This window comes from Apteryx mantelli, chromosome 14 (assembly GCF_036417845.1).
Source record: "Apteryx mantelli isolate bAptMan1 chromosome 14, bAptMan1.hap1, whole genome shotgun sequence".
Lineage (NCBI taxonomy): Eukaryota > Metazoa > Chordata > Aves > Apterygiformes > Apterygidae > Apteryx > Apteryx mantelli.
Genome location: NC_089991.1, coordinates 4013666 through 4035323, shown reverse-complemented (window position 1 = coordinate 4035323; position 21658 = coordinate 4013666). Strand labels below are relative to the sequence as shown.

Sequence of the window (21658 nt, the reverse complement as noted above, 5' to 3'; positions counted from 1 at the left end):
TATCAATAAAACCTGACATCAGATGGCTTTTTGGAGGGGTAAAAGCCACTTAAAGTCTGCAAAGTAACTACAATAGCATCAAAAATGATTCATACCTATCCATATTCAGGGCCTTTGAAAGTATGTGGAAGGGAAAATGGATGGTGTTGGAGAGCAAGGGGAGGAGGCAGTCCTAGCAGCTTAGACTGCAGTTTCCCATAGGGTAGGATTGCTCACTTTGCCCCACAGTTACCGAAAATCTTCGGCAAACTAACAAGGAAGAGTTGGGTGGTATGCAGAGCACAACAGTCTAGAGTTGCTTACCAATAAAGATATACTGGAATATGGCTTGGATACAGGAATAAATACACTACATCCACCACTGACTAATGAATAATCACCACTATCCCATCAAAATTTAGTATACAAGTACTCTCAAATTGATTTTGATGTACAGTGGAAGAAAAAAAATTAAGAGCATGCTAGGTCTTGTTCTACTATTTATGCATACTTAGCTATATGAATCCTTTCTCCATTCTTCTCAGATTTGAGTGAAAGCATAAGAAAATTAAGTTACCGTAGCTGAATTTTCAATTCATTAAAAAAAAAAACAAGCAACATTGCTCTATTTAATAATACATTGCAATTCATATGGGTTCTTTGCCTTAATTCAAATATATGGCACTTTCCTATAACAGGCAATACACATCTCACATTGAAATGGTACAAGCAGAAGAACGGAAAGAGTAAATTAACTTACTTTAAAATCATATAATGTAGTGGCCTCCCAACTGCATTCTTTGTTAATTTTTAAGTCCACCCAAGCATCAACACACTCAATCTGATGTAGTCAGATTCACTCACACTTTAGTAAGGCAAGGGACAAATGAATAGACCACTGGATTTTAAGTGAAATCTATACAAGTTGTACCATAACATTTCAGTGTCAGTTTGTCACTTAAAACTAAATGAGACAGCAGGAGAGCAAACAGCAGCATCACTGTGTTTCCATTTACAAGAGAGACGAGTTAAGCTAAGTGGTCTCACATGCTCTCAATAGGCGCTTTAAGCCACAATTTAAAATATATCAAAAAAAGTTGGAGAAAAATTGTTAGGTTTTAAAGTATTAACTTTATTAATAAATATACATCCATATGATGATGTAAATACAGATCATGAACACTACTCCATTCCCATACACATAATTGCACACGAGTAGCTCAAGTTCATGGACATAAAAACATACACAGTATCTAATCAGGCTTTTTACAGCAGAGGACAGGGTGCTGATACTAGTTATTTAACAGATTACTGTTTCCCCCAAAGTAAACCTGTTCAAAAGCAAATGGTGAAAGATTAAAGAATCAGGAAGTGGTTCAAATTTCAGAATACAGATTTACCTATTTGAAAAAAATAATCACAAGGAGAAAGGTCTAGTCTCTACGAGAATCATAAATATATTTTAGCAGTGTTAAAATATATGCATTAAAATAGAGAAGAATAAACGTCTTTTGGGGTCAGAAATGAAGTCTGCAAAGTATGATTATTATCAACTGTTTTAACTGTCATCTCTAGGGATAGCATGAAACTTTATTATACATATGACAAAGAATAGCAGAGTCACAGCTAATGAAACCATCAGACAAAAGACTTCACATTGCTCTGCCTTTTAAAGCTCTTCAAAAGTGGGGGGAGGGGTTAAATTCTGATCCAAATTACTCTGCATATTGTAGTTGCAAGTAATTCTTTTCACAGACACATCACTTTTCACTGACAAAGCTTGGTTTTATCCTGACTGAACTCCAAGATCTTTCAGATAAAATGAAAATATATTCATTCAGAACAAAAAATCTTTAATGGCTCTTGATACATAGTTACTTTGATTAGTTTAAATCCAAGATATAAAGAACATTTCTTTAATCACAAAGCTAACTGCTGATTTTAAAAATACTATCTTTGCTATCAAAGTTAGCCACTTCTGATGGTATCTGATTTTTTCTGCCAAAATATGGTGCTAGCATCTTGAATATGTCCAGTGCAAGACTTTATAGTAGCAAAATTATTTGGTTTTAAAGTTTAAGTAAATTTAATCAGAAATTGAATAGTAGTTACTATATGTATATTAAACAGTGAACTTGTATAGCATCATTAAGGAATAATAGCAAGCTAATACATTTCATTTATGTATAAATAAGACATGTTAGAAACTCGATAATTAAAAGAACTTATTAAAAAACAAACTTGACATGTAGATCATCTTCTGAACAGTGTTAATACACAACAGTGATCCTAGCTTATGAAGAGCTGAATTATGATACGTAATATAAAATAAGCAATTTACCTTACAAGTAATCTTTTTATACTGTGGGGAGGAAAAGGCCAGTTTTCCCACTGGTAGTAACAAAGTTTAGGCAATAACATGCTGCTTCAGTGTTTGTCATGAAAAGACAGTGTTAAAAAAAGCACAACATATTCTGTAGATTATACATAAGCAAAGCAGAAATATTTGAAAATTCCATTCATATTTCACTTTGAATCTTTAACTTCTTTTTCTTTTCCCCTCACAGCATGGCACCAGTAAACTATAGTCAAAAATAAAATAAACCAGTATCAGGAAATGCCCTGCAGGGCACTCCTGGTCTTCTTGCTAAGTCTAGGGTGCCAAGCAACCCTTTACAGACTCTCTGAACACTTTCCTACTTTATGATCATCGTTTCACAATTGACAGCATTAATTGTTTTTACTGGGATTATATTTCATCTGATATAATTAATAAACACTGTAATGAACAGAAACTGCTTAGATGATTTCATTATTTCATCAGCATACTTGAATACAAAATTCATTATACTAGCAGAACAGTAATACATCTGCATTATCTCCTGACGCACAGCACAGCACCATTGAGTAGATGCACAACTGAGAAATGAAACGGGGCAAATGGGATAAACAGAAGGAGGTAAGAAGTGGAGTTTCTCCAAGGTACAGTGGTGACATGCAACACGTTCCTTGCCAGCGAGGTGTGACACTCCTGTAGTTATTACATTCAGCTGAAGAGGACTGCTTTCCCAGCTGAGTTCAGGAAAGAGTTTAAAGCAGTCTTTGTTGAAAAATCATCTGATTAAAAACAGCCAGTACAATACAGATCCTGAGGGTGAATTAATTCACGTTAGCATTCTGCGTGTGTCAGAAGTTACGTCATTCAGAGAAAGATTGCTAAATTTCATACTTGCGAGTTTCTTGAGGAACAGAACGTATAACTGGATTTCATAGCTTCAGCACGGAGAAACTATATTTTACTAGCAGTTTAGCTGCCATTAGTTTATATATTGACTAAGGAGCCATCCAGTATAGTTGAGGTTCATTGTCTTAGTTGCCAGTGCATACAAAGTCCCCCAAAAACAATTCAACACACCTATTGTAAAGTACAGCATAAAGTCCAGCTCATTATGTGTTAGGCATCACTGGAACACCTGAAGGCTTGCTGCTTTTTTCCTGATAAAAAAGGTATGAAACATGACATCTGTTTCTTAAGTTGTCATCACTGAAATCAAGAGTTCTCATCAAAATGACAGCAGGCCAGAATAGCATTTATGTTAACAAAAATTATCAATACTGTTACTCATTCAGCACAAGCTCTAATTAACCCAAAATATTTCTGCTCCCCAGAATCTGCAGACTTTATATATTCCCCCCCAATATCTGAAGATACAAATTTATCATAAATTTATATTATACTTAAAACAGCTTAAATGTAATCTTTCTTCCAGATGTAAGAAGCTTTAATACCAGTAAAATAAGTTTAGAACAAACAATACGTAACACTGAGGATTTTTTTGAAATATAAAGTATGTGCATTATATGTTACACACACACACACACACACACACTCCCACTCCCACACTTAAAAAAAATTAAACACACCCAGCTGAAAAATGGAACATTTCTTTTGGAAGCAGGGAAGGTTTTAGTTTGAGTCAAGAAAGGTATTTATAGTTAACCAACAACATATTTTTTCAGCTCGCATGCATAGGTGAATTCCTATGAATTGCTTTATATCTGGGGGCTAGCAGTGCAGTAAACTGCATCCTGTTTGCACCAGCTATACAGTTCGCTTTTATAAATCATGAAAATGGTGTCCTTTGGTAGATATATAAGCTTCCATAACTTAAATATAGTATAAGTGTCAAACAATGAGATAACTGTATTTCTAGGAATATCTGGCAAAACTAAGTCTGAAAACTTGGCAACAGTGTCTGTTTAAAAAGTTTAATTTGTAAACATTATAGATTAATACTTTAAAAGCTATTAAACGGCTGCCAGCTAAGCACAGATTTTAAAGGCAAAAAACTGTAAATAGCTATTTACATATTTAAGAACATACTGTTTAATATTAACCAAGTGTGTAACTAGAATGAACAGTACTTATTTAATTTCTTATAAAATATTTCAGATTTTAAAGAATTATTTGTGGTTTGGTAGATGTACTATTAGGCATTTTAAAATTACACAGCAGAGTTTTGTAACAGCATAACGAAAAGAACAGCCATCACCTAAAGGCAAATTAGCTTGCATTAATAAGGCGCTGTGAAGCTGTAATGTGCTATACAAATGCTCAGTTTCATTTAATATTTTCAAAAATATTTTTGGAACATTAGTTGAAATTGACTTAATGCTACAACTCTAGAAATAAAAGTCACCTGAAACCAGCACTTTAAAAAAGGTTCTTAAAAGTTTCTAAGTATCTATTTGAGGTCTGTATAAGCTCCTGCAGAAGTGGAAAATGTGGCTTGCTTTCTATTCCTTCCTATTAAAAAGCACACAGGAACTCATAATTTTGCAGTTGTTCCTAGTTAAACAGTCCTGAATCTTTTTTTTCCTTTATCAGGTAGGAACTTATCCTGATAAGTTCTTTATTGTGGCATATGCCACATCATGGACCAGTGGCCAGCTAATTCTATCCTCCTTATTTCAATTACTTAATGCATAACCACACAGCTAGATTTACCAGAAAGTGAATGTAAAACTGAGGACATGAGTATTACTTAAGTATACACACCAAGGCGTACGTGTCATTTAGGATTTTCTTATAGATTATGATTTAAAGGAAAAAAAAAATTTATACCAGTGCCCTTGCAATGTTGCCTTAAAAGTTACTGAACTGCACTCATAGGCTATGGCATTATTTGAATAAAAATAAAATTTAGAAAGTCATAATTCTGCAAACACTACAATAAAATGCAAGAAACATGCCAAAATTCAGAGTAAAGAGGATTAGTAAGGAATTACTAATTCTTTTCGTTCATTCATTAGGCTGTTTGATTTTGCTGCTGGTTTCACCAGCAGCATGTACTCCTCTGTTATGCACCATAGGATAGGGAAAAGCTGCACTGCCACAAGTATAACTTAGATTTGGAAGCCGTGATAGAGCTTTAATGCTACCTGGAGGTCTGCCTGGGCTGACTTTGTATCCCGCTGCTTTAGTTGTACCCAAGGGTCTGCCTGGACTTGTCTTAAATCCAGCTGCTTTGGTGGTCCCCAGGGGTCGACCTGTGCTGGTTCGGTACCCTGCTGATTTTGTGGTCCCTGATGGCCTTCCACGTTTACCAGATCGGTTGAGGTTTTTCTTTTTCTTCAGTTCATCTTTTGTCTCTATATTCCTGCCACTTGTGGTCTGCAAGTGTGACTCATTCAGCGCATCTTGTCTCTGGCAGGCAATTGGTTTGTGGCTGACTGCGTGGCTGTATTTACTTTGCTGGGCGGCATACAAGTCAAACTGATCAGCAGATCTCACATTGTCTTCGTTAAGGCAAGAACTCTTGCCGGTCCCACAGAAAGCTGTATTACCGCTGGCAACAGGGTGCATCATTTTCTACCAAAAATAAGAGAGACAAATATGTATCAATGTGTAATAATACTGCAGCCTTCTACAAGAAAGAATCTTTCAAGAGCTACCTCTATTTCTTAAAATTATTCAACTACTTTCACTATTTTTAGCAAACAGTATTGATGTCAGTAAATTAGCTTTTTAGATAAAAAGTTATAACAAGCTTTCATTTGCAGGTTTGAATTGTAACCTTTACACCGTTAAAAGTGACCATCTAAAACAGTATTATTCAGACACATATAATTAGGGAAGAAGTGCATTAAAGAAATGAACAACAGCATCTCAGCAACCAAGATAAACAATATTTGTTCACCCACTGTGATTTCAAAACCTTTCTAACTGAATCTCATCTAAATTCTAGCCGTTCAGGCTGCAAGATTAACCTATCATATGTGAGCCAAGGAAAATACAATACCAGCCTCTTGATTTAGCAGACAGGAAATCCTAAAGATTTTTTTTTCTGCAGCAAATTAATAAAATACAGATCACTTTTGTTGCTTCTTTTCAAAATTATGTAAGCAACATAGATAACACACTCAGTACAGATAACAGTGCCATAGTTTGGGAAAGCAGAGATATAAACTGAATCTATTAAAACGTAGAAGATGCTAGCCTGCAGAAACCCCATTACTGTCCTCATTAGAAGAGCAGGTGCAAATTGCCAGTGATACCAACTCAGTGATAAAAAGCTAGGGAAAAACACCACAACTCTTACAGATGTGTATGTTGTCACACATCAACAATACTTCAAAACAAGTGTGACCAATGCCAATAAGAGTTTTATATAGCCTCCACTTTTTTGATAAGCTAGAACAATTCCATTTGTGTTCAGTTTACAGAGGTTTACTTATTTAAACAAGTATCAAAGTCAGATGTTAGGACACTGGAGGGGTAAGGGTCCCCGCACCTCCCACCTGCATGTTACGGCACATTAACCCGGATTCCTATGGATGAGCTGGTGTCCAGCTGGTAGAAACCACGTAAGGCCATGGTCATAATCACAAGCAACTATTTCTAAGTCAACTGGTTATGCTTAAGTCAGTTATACTAAATCCCTTCAGCATGTATTGGGGCAGAAGCACAACAATTAAAAATATTACTGTTATTCTAAACCTCTTATAGTATTAACAATTCTAAACATCCACTGCATAGATATTGACTCAGAGGCCAAAAACAAACTCAAAAAGCAACAGGAGGGCATTTTGACCCATTCAACTATACTGGCTCTACAACTTAAATAAGCTGAAAATACTCCGTTTAAAACAGTAACATTTAACCATGCTGAAGGCAAGCTTAATCCAAACAGTATCTGGCACTTCTGGAACATTTATGTGCCTTACAGTTATGTTTAGTAGGCCAAGTAGTTGTTCCTGTGGAAAACTTCACTAGTAGATAAGGTCTAGAAGGCTTGCTGTATTTTTCCCAAAGTAGAACTGAAATAAATTGTCTACAGCAACCAAATTTAAATTCCACCATTGATTACTGAATTTATTTAGCAAATATGAATGCCTCCCCCTAGTCAGATAGAAAGAATACAGAAGAAACAGTTCATTTACCCAGGAGTATATCCCAGTTCCCTTTTCTTCTGATTACAGTGGTTACGTTTCCTGCTCTAACACTCAGTTTACCTTGGCTTGTAAAACGCACATAACAGTGTATACATATTCATATATTTGCACATGAGTAATGATTTTATGTCAAATACTGAAATTATGATAATAATATAGTTTAAGTATTGCATGGTTCTAGTAGAGATCATCTAAGTGCTACAATTCTGGTTTGTTGAATGGGGTCATGGTGGAATAAATGTGAAACCATTATTACTGCAGATGTTCACTAGGAAGTGAAACAACTAAAAATAATTAGCAGTCCTGCACTTAGCAAAGAACAAAAAAGTAAGCTGCAGATCAAGAGAGCAAACAGCCTTTTTTGTGCAGTAGTAAGAAAAAAGCTTAATGTTTTCTACACTAAGCAGTCAAAAAAATCCCCCACTTTAAAAGTGTTATCTTCCTTTAACCCTGCTAGAATAGCGCCCACAATATCACAAAAAAAAAATGCCTGAGATTTTTCATGACACTTAATTGCAAACATAAGGGTTTTGCTAATGAATTCTGCTGACAAGAGAGTAAGCAAATTGACGCTGAAAGGCTATTCATCTGTTTGCTGATACACTAGAGGACACTTGCAGTGATTAGCGACATTCTTTTTCCAGTGCTCACTTTAGCGCAGGGAGATTGGCTGCAGCCCCGAGCTCTACCGCCACAAAGAAGGATCAGTTCAGCTGCTCAGGACAGAAGGAATGAACCAGGCCGTGGAGAAGGCGCAGAATATTGTAGCAGTTCCTGACCATCTCTCAGATTCGTTCCTGTCGTCTTTAGCATTTTTATGCTCTGCTTTTTCTCCTCATCACAGTCCAGAGGATTTTTATCATAGATTCCAATCATTCATCTTTCCTGGGGAGAGCTATTGCAGGTACTCCTCAGCAGTGAATATATCTCATTACAACAGCCAAACGTTGGCATTTCATCACCATATGCATGTGCTTGTAAGTGCATCTATTATAATAGCCCTGAGGAAATACACCATGCTCTCAACAAACACCACCTTTAAAAATAAAACCTGGCTGATACTAGTTTACCTTGCATCTGATAACAGCCAGTACTACAGTAACTGGCAAATGAGGAAGAATGTACAAATCACTGTCTAATATTTCTTACAAGAATAGGAACCTTAACAAAAAAAAACAAAAAACAAAGAAACAATCCTATGAAGGACTGCCAATAAGAATGTTTCTAGAATGTTTATTTTTCTCTTGCCACACCATTTTTTAAATCAAACCATGAAAATTTCTAGTACCAAAAGTTTGCATTCTATATTTTGATTTTAGACATTTTTATGAGAGATTTTAAGGACAAAACTGTAATCTAGCTTAATTACACTATCATGGAGATTTCCAGCAAAATTTTACTTCATTCACATTACAGTGGGGAATAAAAGAATGCAGTATGCACACTACACAAGTCTATCTGCAAAGTGGAAGCAGGTTTCTTGGCAGTGGGATATACAGTATAAACAAGAACTGGTATAAAATGCAAAGCTATCCAAGTTTAAAAATCACACTCTAGCTCAATTGTATAGCCAAACATATACAACTTGGTGTGCAAGCATTCTTAAATAAAAACTGCCAGAAAAGTTTCCAGGGAAATAGAACTTACTTGTTTTAAACATATAAATGTAAAAGGTATTTGCAACAGTTTACTTAAATCACTTTTTTTAACTGAATGAATGTCTCTGTGTAAAGAAATAATTCAGATGAGACACTGTAGTAATAAAAGTCATATTTCAAAAAGATTTTTGCTGGAAAGTGACTGCAGAGGGTTTTCTGTTTGCATACTTTTTTATTTGGTAATTTATTTTTCTACAAATGCTGGAGCAGAAGGGAGACAATTGGATAAAGCAGCTTTGGAGAAATGGAAACGGCCTTAGAGATTCCCATGCAAAGAAGGACAGAAGCTCCACTGCTGCAAGAAATAAAGAAACAAACAGGACCATCCATCTGGGACCTGTAAAGCCTTGTTGCTGGGGGATATCTGGACATAGCAATGCCACAGCTTTTAATGCATAGCCGCATTGCCATTCTTAAGTACCTGCACAGTTAATCTGCTTTAACAGTAGTGAGGTGAGTTTTAAAGCTTTATTTTGTTTAGATGACTGCTGCTGATCTGTCAATACAGAATATATGAAACTGCCATTAAGATTTCTGGATTTCAAAAATCAACCTTGATCTCATTTGTTGGTTTCTGCTGGAAAAAGAAATGGAAACCATATTATAGGCAATACAGACTCAGCAAGAAACTTAAGAAATTTCACCTAACTCCATCCAGTGATATTAAGGCTTTTGGGTGGACAGAGAGAGTGCATCCTTGTATCACTAAATATAGAGTAACATATTGCCCAACTCTAGCTTACAGCCACTGAGGCATCTTTTACTGGTATGGCCCAGCTCTCTCTGTTTGAAATTATGCGAAAAAACATTCATGTCTTGTTCACGACACAAGATTTTAAGAACAAAGCTAGTCAAAGCACATTACATAAAAATATCCTCTTGGGTTGTGTCTGCATGATGGTGTCTTTGATAACAGTTGTCAGACATTATGCCCTTTGCCTTCTACATGGGTAAAACTTAGCCGCCAGTGTAGACCAGACTAAAACGTTCAAAAGCAGAGAAAGTATGACAGCCCATTGGAAATAGGCACTCAGTCACTGAATATTTTATACAGAGTACTGAACCTGTGACCCACAGTCTGCATTAAACAGAATAATCAATTCCAGCATAAGAAGTGGGAAGCTGCTCTGGTCTCATCCACCCCAGCTTATTTTTTTTTCTACTATAGCATGGCTAGCACCAGTTCAGCCCCATGAGCTGCAACGCGGAGAGACCTAGTTGTGAGACTTGCGGCAAGTGCTTTTGAATTCTGGTACAACATGCTTTAAATCAATGTCTTTGAACAAAAACTGGAAGCACATCTGTGTTACAGCTTTTCAAATGATGAATACCAGGAAAGGTAACCCTACTGCCAGATAGGAACAATTTTGCTTAGGGAAATACATTTTAATGAGAGTTAGCATATAAAAAAACACCCATTTTTCTCAGTTTTTCCACAGCTGAGCTAGTGACGGTTTCAACAATATTGACGGGGCTGCAGAAGATTGTATACTGGTATATTTTCACCCTGTCACCCAACCTTGCTTACAGCAAATATATACGATGTAGTATAGATATAGTATAGAAACATAAGCAGCTACAAATATTATTTCTATACTAATACTTTCAATGTCACTTCTACTAATTAAAATATTTGCAGTGAAGCACAGGACCAGCTCTGTTCAAGGTCTTTGCATAAAGAATGCTCTATGCTGCTGACAACAGTGGGCAGGGACAGCAGGCTCTGGAGAATACCAAAGGGTTTTGGCTTTTTTGCAGGGGAAGTTTAAGAAGCAGCAGCACAGATGTTTTGCCTTTAAAGTCCAAAGATTGTGACATAGATATGATTATTGGTTTTGTTCTTCCCTCTTAGGATAGTGGGTATGATAAACACTTTCATCACGCAATTTATAAAATAAACTGTATCAATTAAAATGTTTTTAAGTGTTCCTTTCATGTCAGCTCCTTTTCTACATGTTAACTCTTGTTAAAGTAGGGCCTTGCCTGATCTTTAAAAACCCGTAACTGCTTGTTTTCACAATGTTGCACCTTATCTTGAAAATTCCCATAAATGTAAATATTTAAAAAACACTAAATATGAAATCCTATCTTCAGTGGCACAACATACATCATAGCATTTAAACCTATATTTGAAATACAATCTACTTCTGAAGCTAGATAACCAGTTTCTCCAAAATGTGCTTATGAAACACTTCTTGAAGTTCAGACTGATTGCATAATATGATTTTTCTCATCATTTGACATTAGGTAAAATATATTAAAAAAGCTAAAACACAAAAAACAATTTCTTTACAGAAGTGACTTGCTATAGCTACTACGATAATGACAGGAGACTGCAAATAGAAGAGATAACATATAATTTTGAAAATAGACAGTTTCTTTCTCAATTATTCTTAGTGCAAAAAGACTAAGAAATGAAAAATTCCCCAAGCAATACAATAAATTACAGTTGTTGTCCTTTCCCTGCTGACCCAAGGTCAATTTTTCACGTAATTGTGAAGAATGGCAAAAGATAGTGACGGTGGGGTGGCAGAGGTTAAGGGAAGAGATACCTGGAGCGGAGATACCAATCACCTTTAATTCCTCTTTTCCAGACGTGCCAGGTGAAAGGGGAGCCTTCCCTTGTAAAGGGATCATGACTCCCTCTCCCACTCATTACTCAAGAGCTGCAATCTGGAGGAATCTGTGCACCTGTGGGAGCTCAGGTCTCTTTTCAGCCCCTCCACATTATCTGAGATCTGGAGGACTATCCACATGCACACAGGATGCCCTCTCTTTTCTATCCCCTGTATGTTATGTGGACTTGAGGGCAGTGCCAATCTGGTCAGGCCCAAGTTTCTGTTTCTGTTCCCTCTGTATACACTAAGATCAGGGTTCCCGTCACTCAGAAGGTGTCTGGCCACTCTCATTGACGCCAATACAAACCAAACATCTGTACCTGGAGCTGAGAATAACGCCTGCTTGCAGGAGATCCACGATGCCTTATTTGAACACTATACTGCATTGGCTGTGGCCGTACTAGGTCCAGTAGCAGTCTTGCCAAAGGGAATTACTAGATAGCCTGAACACAAGTCTGGCCAATGGTTCTGTTAATGGGCAAGTGAGGTGGCACTCAGTTAGGTGGCATTATTTGCCTGAGGGCAAAGGATTGTCAAATTTATCAGACACGATTTTTCTTAATGGACTACTCTACATGTTCTGCTGCAGAGTAGGTGAAAGCTGCTCCTGTTCAGCACAGTATCAACTCAAAACTGACAATACCTAGCACTGAGAAGGAAACAGGACTCAGACACACTTGGAGGAACAGCGCTCTCCAAATCCGAAACATCAGTTTTGTGTCAAATACAGAGATCGGCACTGCTCTCAAAGTTTAGATGTTGTTACGCATTAGCTAGGCAAAACGTTCAGCAAATTGTGAACTTTTAGGGACCAATCGTGATTTGATTGCAAAAACAGGCAAACAAGTAATTGTTAGGCTCTCTAATATTAAAAAACAAAGTTTTATCTACAGGCAGGTTTTTATTAGACACCAATATCAGCAAAAAAGTCAGCTGACTTTTACCCATCCCAAAATTAAGCTAATATAACCATAGAGTGATGCTGAGAAACAGAACACATTAAAAGGCTTAGAGTTCCTGCACAAAAAATGAGGATCATGTCTGCAATCTAATTAACTGTGCACCTCCAATTACACTGACACAATTGACAGGCTGGTTTCATAATCAATATAAACCACTCTGAATCCACAGTGTTACTGAACGGGATAATCTTGCCCTTTCCTCTTCACCCACATTCCCACTCTTTGTGCCAACACTAACTATTGTGCAAGAGCAGGACAAGCCAAAACCAGGGACCTGACCCAGGTGCAAACTAATCTAACAAGAAAGAAAAAGCAATAGTTTGCTGGCACTGAGGCAAAACAGGAAGAATGGGAACACACATTTTCATCAGAAGCACAGACATAGACTGAGGTTCTAGGTCAGCCTAAATTGCTCTACTTAATGGCTGCCACTGTCCCACTCTCCTCTGGTCTCAGTTAGAAAACTAACCAGACTTCAAAAAGAGTATGCCTTTTTGACATCTTAATGAGCTCAGAAGACCTGCAGGAGGGGTATGAAAACACCCAAACTCAGCACAGGAAACGGGGGCGGGGGAGAAACCCACAACTTGGAACAGGGCAGCACAGAGTCAAGGCAGCCATCAGGCTAGAGAGACTTGGATTGCTGTTGCAATCTGCTGCAGCCTCAGACTAGCTTAAAAGAGTACGATAGTGAAACTGCACCCTGATTATTTTGTGGTTCTATAATTACCAAACTTCAAGGCAATCCAAACATGCATATGAATGACAGAGCAGGTAGAGGGAGATCTTTATAAAAAAAGGATTACTAGTGTGTGTGAAGCTGCCCGTTCATCTCAATGCGATATTCCCAGGTAAACAGGAATAGACCTCACCATAGCCTAGGACAATAGCTTTGAGGAGCAGGAGATGCTCATTCATCTCAGTGGGTGTTCTCAGCCACCCTCTCTTCTCCCCAGGGAACAGACCTCGCTATAGTCTAGAACAATAGCTCTGAGAGGTGGGAGATGCTCTTTCATCTCAGTGGGTGTCCTCATCTACCCTCTCCTCTTTCCCTAACCTCCTCCCACAAAAGGATTTGAAAGCTTAAGAGACACAAACATCCATCAATCCTGTTCTCAACTCCTGGTGGCAGTCTGAGTGCCAGGTTCTTGATGTGCATTTCTAGGAGTTTCTTTGTGACAGAATTAGTATAAAGGCTCCAGACCCCTATCGGCACACCCAAACACATCCATTACAATGTACTTAAGCTAGAATGCAGGAAGATATAAAGCCCACTTGTTGAATCCATTCACCAATGGTCACTGGACAAATATGCAGGATTTTTTGTTTAAGGTTGCATCTAAAACTTGAAGGATGAAGACAAAAAAAAAAGAGTTGCAGGAGAAACTCTGACATTTCAAGATTGGAAGAGAAATAAACCATAATTTAAGAAATATATTAACCAAGAATTCCTCCTATTCTTTCATTTTGCAAAAAATTACATGGCTCGAACTGTTACTTTCTCAAGAGAGATATCCAGAGACAAACGCATGCTAATTAAAGGTGTAACTATTCACTAATTAACTATCCTAGAAGGATTATGCAGAAATAAGCATGCACTAAACTATTTCTAAGTATCCGCAGGAATATACACCATTTACATACATTATGCTAGAATGTACTAACCAATAGGCACAAAAGAAAAATGCCAGAGACTATTCAGATGCCCTGAAATGCGTGTGATGTGAATGAAGACATGAACTAATTAGGTATGTTAAGGCAACATACTTCAAGGAAAAGTATATATGGATTATCTATATGCATTTAAATTCCATACACTAATGGAAGTACGTTCCAAGCAAAAAGCACCGAATACATACTATCCGTATGCCAAATACATACTATCTGTATGCACAAGGGCTGCGTATACTAAAGAGAATAAGAATTCTCAAGCACGTCTAAGACACCATGCCACGAAGCGATACGATGCGCAGCTCGCTCTGCCTCCAAGACGCCCAAGCAGCAGGTAAGGGACGAGACAAAAGGGGCCGAGCGGTGCCCTCCTGCCCCAGGCCCCAACCCACGCACCAGGCCCGGCGCCGCTGCCGGGCGCTCCTGGCAGAGGCCTCGCTCAGCCGCGGGCGTGACCGCAAGCAGGGAGCCTGGGGTCACGCTGCCGCCCCCGCCCCCGAGGCGGAGGGGCACGGCGAGGGGACCGGCCTCGCCTGTCACCGGCCTTGCGTGGGCAGCGAGAAAGCGGGCCTGGCCCACATCGCCCTCGCCCCGAGGCGCCGCCTCGCTCGCTGTGCCGCGGATGGCTCGGCTCGTCCCCTGCCCCGGGCGCTGCCAGGTCCCCCTCGCCCCAGGGCAGCGCCCAGGCCCCCCCACCCAACGCCGGGGCATCGCTCAGGTCTGACCCCCTGCCCGGGACATTGCCCGTGTCCCCGCCCAGGGCAGTGCGCGGGTCGTTCCCCTGTTTCCCCAAGGCATTGCCCGAGCTACCCCCCCTCCCCGTCCCGGGACCTGGCCCCTGTCAGACCCCCCCGTCCCGGGACCTGGCCCCTGTCAGACCCCCCCGTCCCGGGCCAGGCAGGGGTGTGGCCCCCTCCCCCCTCGGGACACCACAGAAGCGGCAGGAGGACGAGGAGGGGGAGGGGGGGTGACGAAGGCCTTGCTCACCCCCTCCCTACGGCGCTGAGCGACGGGCTCCCCCCCCACCCCGGACCGAGAGATCCCGCGGGGGGCGCCCCCCTCCTCCCGCCCCCAAACTGAGGCCGCAGGCGGGTGGGGGGGACCCCTCTCCCTCCGCCGCCCCCAGCGAGGGAAACGGCCGCCCCCGCGGCGGGGCGACCCCCGGGGCCCGGGGCCGCCTCCCCTCCCCCCCCCGCCACCGCCGCCGGCCGCGTCTCCATCTTGCCCGCCCGCTGGCTCCCACCGGCGAGGGGAAGGCGCTGCGGGGCGCAGCCCCGGCCCGCACCTACCTGCAGGGATCGGCCCGGCCTGCGGCGCCTGCGAGGCTCGGCTCGGCGCGGGGCGGCTGCGTGCGGCCGCCTCCCCCCACACACCGCCACCGGGCCCCGCCGGGCAGCTGCAGGGAGCGGCGCTGCGGCGTGCGCGGGCGGCGGGCGGGGCGCGCTCCCGGGCGGGGCCGCGCCGCGGGGGCGCGCCGCGAGCCTGCGCGGGCGGCGGGCGGGGCGCGCGCCCGGGCGGGGCGGGGCAGCGCGCCAACGGCCGCCGCCAACGGCCGCGCGCTGCGGGGGGGGGAGGGGAAGGGCGACCGTTGGCGCTGAGGTGCTTGGGCCGCCTCAGCGGCCGCCCGGGGCGGCGGGGACCGAGCGAGGGGGCTGGCGGCGGCGGGAAGCGGCTCCCTCCGTTTCCTCCTCGGGAAGGAGGAGGGTCGGCTCTTGGCCGGAGCCTGCCCGGCCGGCGTTTTCCCTCTTCCCCCGCCGAGGCTGAGGTGCCTCGCGCTCCTCGCGGGCCGCGCTTTTATCTGTGAGGCAGCGAGGTGTGGCACAGGGGGAGACTTCACGCCCGACGGCAGGGAAAGCAGGGATAAGGCTGCACTGCAGCCTGAAGGCAGGCCCGGCCTTCTCGCCCCCGGCCACTTGAGCCCACCTCTGCGCTTGCCGCCTCCCTGGCGCAGGCGGTCGGTACCGGAGTGGCCCCAGGCCTCTGTGACTGAGTTGGCAGCAGAGGGTGGGTTTGCCGAGCAGCTGGCCCGGCACTGGGCCCTCGTTCCTCTCCGCATTCCTCTCCGCTGCCTAAATAACATCACTAACGTTAGGCTCTACAGCTAATCGTCTCACTCTCAGGGACAGATCAAATTAAATTACTGATTTATTGAACAGTAAAATAAATCAAAATTGTGTGTCCTCCATATTTGAAATACCTTAAAGGGTTAAGGACGATGAGGAAAGCTGATTAAAGTTTCCTTTTTTTTCCATTGCTTCATTTGGATGAGAGGTGGAAAAGTCTGATGAATTCTGCCCAAAAAACCCAATAGTACCTTATGGAAGAAGTTCCTTATGGAAGAATCGGACTGTATTTAAATAATTTGTTAGGTTTAGTTCTCTCTTACCGTGAACTTTGCACTAAAGACGGCAGCCATTTCTCAAATTTGACTCAGAACGGGTTGAATACACGTACCATTAGGCATTGGAGCCTTATAACACCAGCTGCACAGAAATATTGTTGCTCATTAAATATTTTAGCCTACCCTATTTATGCCATGCGTATTTGAAAGAGTTTAAGAGGGAAGATCTTGCTATGGATCTTTAGCGTATAAACAAGTTCACGCTTGCAGTTCTGTGAGAATGTGAACAGCAATTTCAGCTCCGTATTTTCAAGGAGATCCCACAGAAAGTGGCAGTATAAGTGCCCAGCCCTAGCCAAGAGCTGTTCTTTTGTCATGAAGGTCAGTTTTAGTGAAACAATCTGATAGTACATGCTTTAAAAGGCTATGACCGACAGATTTTTTATCTACATTTGCTAATGATGATAACAGCAACTGTGCCACAGTGTGTTCAGCCAGACCTTCCTGCCTACTCTTAGCACCCTTGGGCCACTGACAGACTCTATCATAGACGCCTTCAAATCACAGGTCCTAAATTTACATATAAATCCTTAAATGACTAACCTATCTGAGGGAGCAGAACAAGAGAGTCTCTGTCATTCAAATGAGGTCTTAAAATACAAAAGCAAGAAAGGTCAGACAAAAAGAACCAGCAGCTTCTGCAAGGGTCTAATTCTGTTTTTCCAAATATTTTCTTCTCCCACTGTTATTGAGGGAAGTGCCTGCGGTACTCCAACCCTGAGATACTCCATTTCTACAATACTTGGAGCTCTGCAGGCCGAAAATTGCTGTGTAAAAGTGAAACATCCTGCCAAGATTATGGTTTGTTTTTTGCCAGTGTTTCCTAATGTGTGCAGGACTCCTCACTTGCAATATAAGAAAGCAGCGGGAAAAAGCAGCATTTATTTAGCTTAATTTAGCAAATGATCTAGTACGAACCTCATCTTTCTGGCTTGCTGTTTTTAACGCTCATTGGAAATGCCACTTCAAATCAAAAGCAGTAGAGTTCGAGTACCTTTTTGGTATCCTGTTATTCTCCTTTTAATATCTAAGAGCAGAAGGTGATGGAAGTCAGGCCGTGCTCAAGCTCATTTATCTAGAAGCAATTGTGATCTCAACAGAATGCAGAAACGGGCAAATAACAGACGCAGCGAAGTTGCAATTTGAAGCACTGAAAGGTTCAGTCCCTGCGAGCCGGGAAGCCTAAATCAGCCTATTGTTGGAGCTATCTCTGGGCGCCTGGCAGAGCACGAGCTCAACGTCTGACCTTCGAGCTGCAAGCGGGTCTGTGACTACGCTGTGTTTGTGCGACTGCTCTGCGTTGGGCTGTAGGCAAACTAATTCCAGATGAGTCAACTCCGGTGCCCACAGTGTTCAAATATTAATCTGGTAGCAACAGGGTCTGGCTTCCTAGTCTGCACGCAGTGCTAATAAAAACAGCAACCAAACAAAAGATAAATCTGTCTATTACTGTCTTGCTTTGTGAAAACTCCCCAGAACCAGAAGCATGACCATGATTCAGATTGTGAATTTGCTTCCCCCCTTCTTTATCTAAAGGACTGTTCTCACTAGCAGTAGCAAATCATTAAATCGGTTATCTGCAAGGTAGGAGATGCAATAGCGTGCTGCCCCTTCCTACCCCCCCATGATGAAACCCCGTTGTCCGTCTCCCCACAGCCTCACCTGGTACTGCAGTTCTTGTGCAGTCCTCACTGGTGGATCCCAATTTTCAAGAAAAGGAAGGGCCTGAGAGCACACATCCCCCTGCTGCTCCGTTGCTAACGTACGTGCACCCAGAAGCTTCGCGCCAGGCCCCCGTACACGAGACGCTGAGCAAGCGGTGACAATTCAGTGCCATAACTGCCATGGCGACATCGTATCTGTTTAACAACAAATTACTCAAAGTGATCACTTCAAGAAATGCACTTCCTTGCTAACATACACAGGCAGAGGAAGCAAATATTTTAGTTAAGATTAAGAAATTCATTTAAGTGCCTAGCCTGGAGAAGTGTTAATTTCAGAAGCTGCATGGTGGTATTTATTGTTCTGAGAAACATGTTTGTGATGATAAACTTCATTCTTAGAATGGTCAAAGTATAAAATGAGAATATATATATTCCTACATGTAAGAATATATATATATATTTCTCCTCTGCCCCCTCTGTAGTTGGCTATTAATAATTTCTTAGCTCACTAGCACTACTTATTTCTGAGATACTAATTAATTTACCTCTGCTTATGCCGGTCAGCTTGACAATTTTGTATCTTTCAGCTTGAATAAAGAAAAATATTTAAATCTGTTTCAAATGAGAATTCTCAGAGAAGCAACATTTGGGTGGCAAACACTCAGAGTAATGGTCATTTATTTAAAAACGATTGTTTCCACTGTAGCTAAAAAAATATGAAAACAAATCTTCTTGTCAAGGATTGTATAAACATTTTACAAAATGTACATTTTGGGACAAATTTGAGTCCAGCTGTGTGCCTTTTATCTTTACATTTTTAGGTTGTTCTCCGCCTCTACTCCCCCCGTACGACTACAGTTAGCTGGAAGCCAGAATTTCTTCTGCAAACGCCCGAGCTCTAAGAACACAAACTTGTTTAAGCTGAGACCATATTTGGAAGAGATCTGGGTCAAGAAAAATAATCAAAAGGAAAGTGCATTCCTCGTGTGTCACGTGGTGAGATCAGAATGCGCGCACACACATCCCTGTCCTCAGGATCAGATAAAGCCAGCGACTGCACCCAACTTGCACAAATAACTCGGGGCTAGTGGAGTCGTGGCAAGGGCTGGTTTTACACTAACATTCACACCCTGAGAAGAACCTCGGTTTATTACGGGACTATTAAAAAGGCATTCGGGTTAATTTAAAAAGGGCATTCGGAATAGAGGTGCACAGCAACATGCCATCGATACGGGTTTCCATGGCAAAAAATTAAGAACTCTGGCAACCTACATAGGCACCATTCTTGCAGATGTACATACCTGTCCCTTTAACCATGTCAATAGCTTTAGTGAAGTAACAGGGATTTCTCATGAATGTAAATATGTTTGAAGGACTGAAATACTGAAGTGCACTCTTTCCCTAAGAATCCAGCATTCCTTTTCCTATTTTAGGAAGATCCCATATCCAGCCTTTGATATTTGCTTTATAGCGGGCTATTACAATTGCAGAATTTTAGCAAGCAAAGCATTGCTCAAAAATCACTTTTTTTTTGGCTTCCAGTTGGGAAATTGGGGTGAGAAATGGTCCTACACTTAGAACCTCAGAAGCTTTTATTCAATTCGTAGCCAAATGCGCATTAAATAAGACTGCACAGCTTTAATTGTACAAGTAAAATCTTAAGCAGCCAGGACATTGAACAGTTATGGCACATGCTTGGGCTATGATCTACGCTCATTACATTTTGGTTACAACTTCTATAAGCATAACGATGATAAGCTTCATAAGCATAAAGAGTAACATGTAAATCTGCCTATTTAACCAAACAAGGGATGGCAAGATAGTTATAGTAGTATAAAATTCTCAACCGCAATCACATATACTTTTTGTCTTGCGATTTTTTCCCCCATGCACTCCAGAATGCAGCATTTTGTCCCCATTTCTCTCCTATTTTTCTGGCCAGCGCATCGAGCAAAAGCTCTGCCCGTTTGCCCACTTAGGGGCGTGCAGAGAGCAGCTAGAGGGGCTACATCACCTCCCAGTCCTGGAGCAGGCAAGTGGCCACCGCAGTGATGTAAGGGACATTCTTGCTCACCCCTTCCCACCCTGTGAACAATTAGCACATGCACATAACACGTCAATCATGACAGACAGGAATTTGGTGATGAACGTCACTATTTGAATCTTCAGGGGACCGATCGCACTGAGATGCTATTAAACCTTTTGAGCAAGGGATCCAGTAGGGCTGTGCTAAGGGTCTTGCTCTCCTCCTTCCACTAACCTGCTTCCCCCAGCCTCCAACTGATGTGGACTTCGTGGGGCTGGGACTTCGGGCTGCTGTGGAGGTGGCCTTGGAAAACCGTTTGCTGGGATCCCCTTCTCCAGCCGCTCCCAGCATTTGCCATCACTTCCAGATTCGCAGGCCTTTGGGGAAGGGGCAGCTGCCAGGGAAAGGGCAAGCAAAGGAAGGAATATTTTGCTCCGAGCCTTTCCACCCAGTCCAGGGAAGCTGCCGCACGGCTAGTGCTGCCCCCTACACTGTCAGCGTCTTACTTGCTTAGAAGAGCAGTACTGCCACACTATATCACCCCGCAATTACAGATCCACCAACTGCATGATATCAACACCATATTAATGTAAAATGTAAGCAAAAACTAGTTCATGATCCAACATCAACTACTTCTTTCACTGACCTACCCGAAATGCCACTGTTTACTCAAGCACTGAAAGCCTAAGTCAATCTAGGGAGCTGAGAGCGTATCTCCTTGGGCAGGTAACAACGAGCTCTGCTTATTAGTGTGCTTAACAAACAAACAAACCAAAACCAACCAACTAACCAAAACCCAGCATCCCTGTGCTCTTCCAACACCTGGTGACAAGCAGATTCCCAGGAAAGCAGCCCATCTGCAATGTTTATAAAGATCTTATCTATATTCATTAACACAATTGGAAGGAACTAAATATAACATTTTTCATTACTTAATTGTATCTTCTCCCAACTTTTATTCTCATCATGTTTCTACTGTTTTTTGCCTCATGTATTTGTTAATTTGAGAGTGTTTCTTTTCTTCTGGCTTATATGCATTTAGCTCCTATTTTAATGTATCCAAACACCTGCACTGCGACTTTCTTTGCAGCGGCTGCTTATTAACTGAGTCTGAAGCATCTGATTGCCTTTCTAGTAGAACATGACAAGCACTCTGATGGGTACTGTACACATTTCCCTACTCCAAAAAGTACAAGGTCAACTGTTACAGGAAAAAAATGCAGA

At 41.7% G+C, this 21658-nt stretch overlaps 1 protein-coding gene across 4 annotated transcripts; it reads right to left on the bottom strand.

Annotated features, from left to right (window-relative positions):
- Window positions 1-1087: 1087 nt before the first annotated feature.
- Window positions 1088-18427, bottom strand: C14H5orf24 (chromosome 14 C5orf24 homolog). 4 transcript variants are annotated; one of them, XM_067304828.1, is made up of 3 exons: window positions 15633-15761; window positions 5422-5851; window positions 1088-3474 (listed from the first exon to the last, which is right to left on the bottom strand). In XM_067304828.1, the coding sequence occupies exons 2-3, from the start codon at window positions 5846-5848 to the stop codon at window positions 3434-3436; spliced, it is 468 nt and encodes a 155-aa protein (XP_067160929.1). In that variant the 5' UTR covers window positions 5849-5851; window positions 15633-15761; the 3' UTR covers window positions 1088-3433. The 4 variants fall into 4 exon arrangements, 3 of the variants coding, with proteins under 3 accessions (XP_067160929.1, XP_013801436.1, XP_067160928.1); XR_010885636.1 differs by lacking the exon at window positions 15633-15761 and having other exon boundaries at window positions 1088-3523; window positions 5422-5460; XM_013945982.2 differs by lacking the exons at window positions 1088-3474; window positions 15633-15761 and adding an exon at window positions 18407-18427 and having other exon boundaries at window positions 3530-5851.
- Window positions 18428-21658: the final 3231 nt, after the last annotated feature.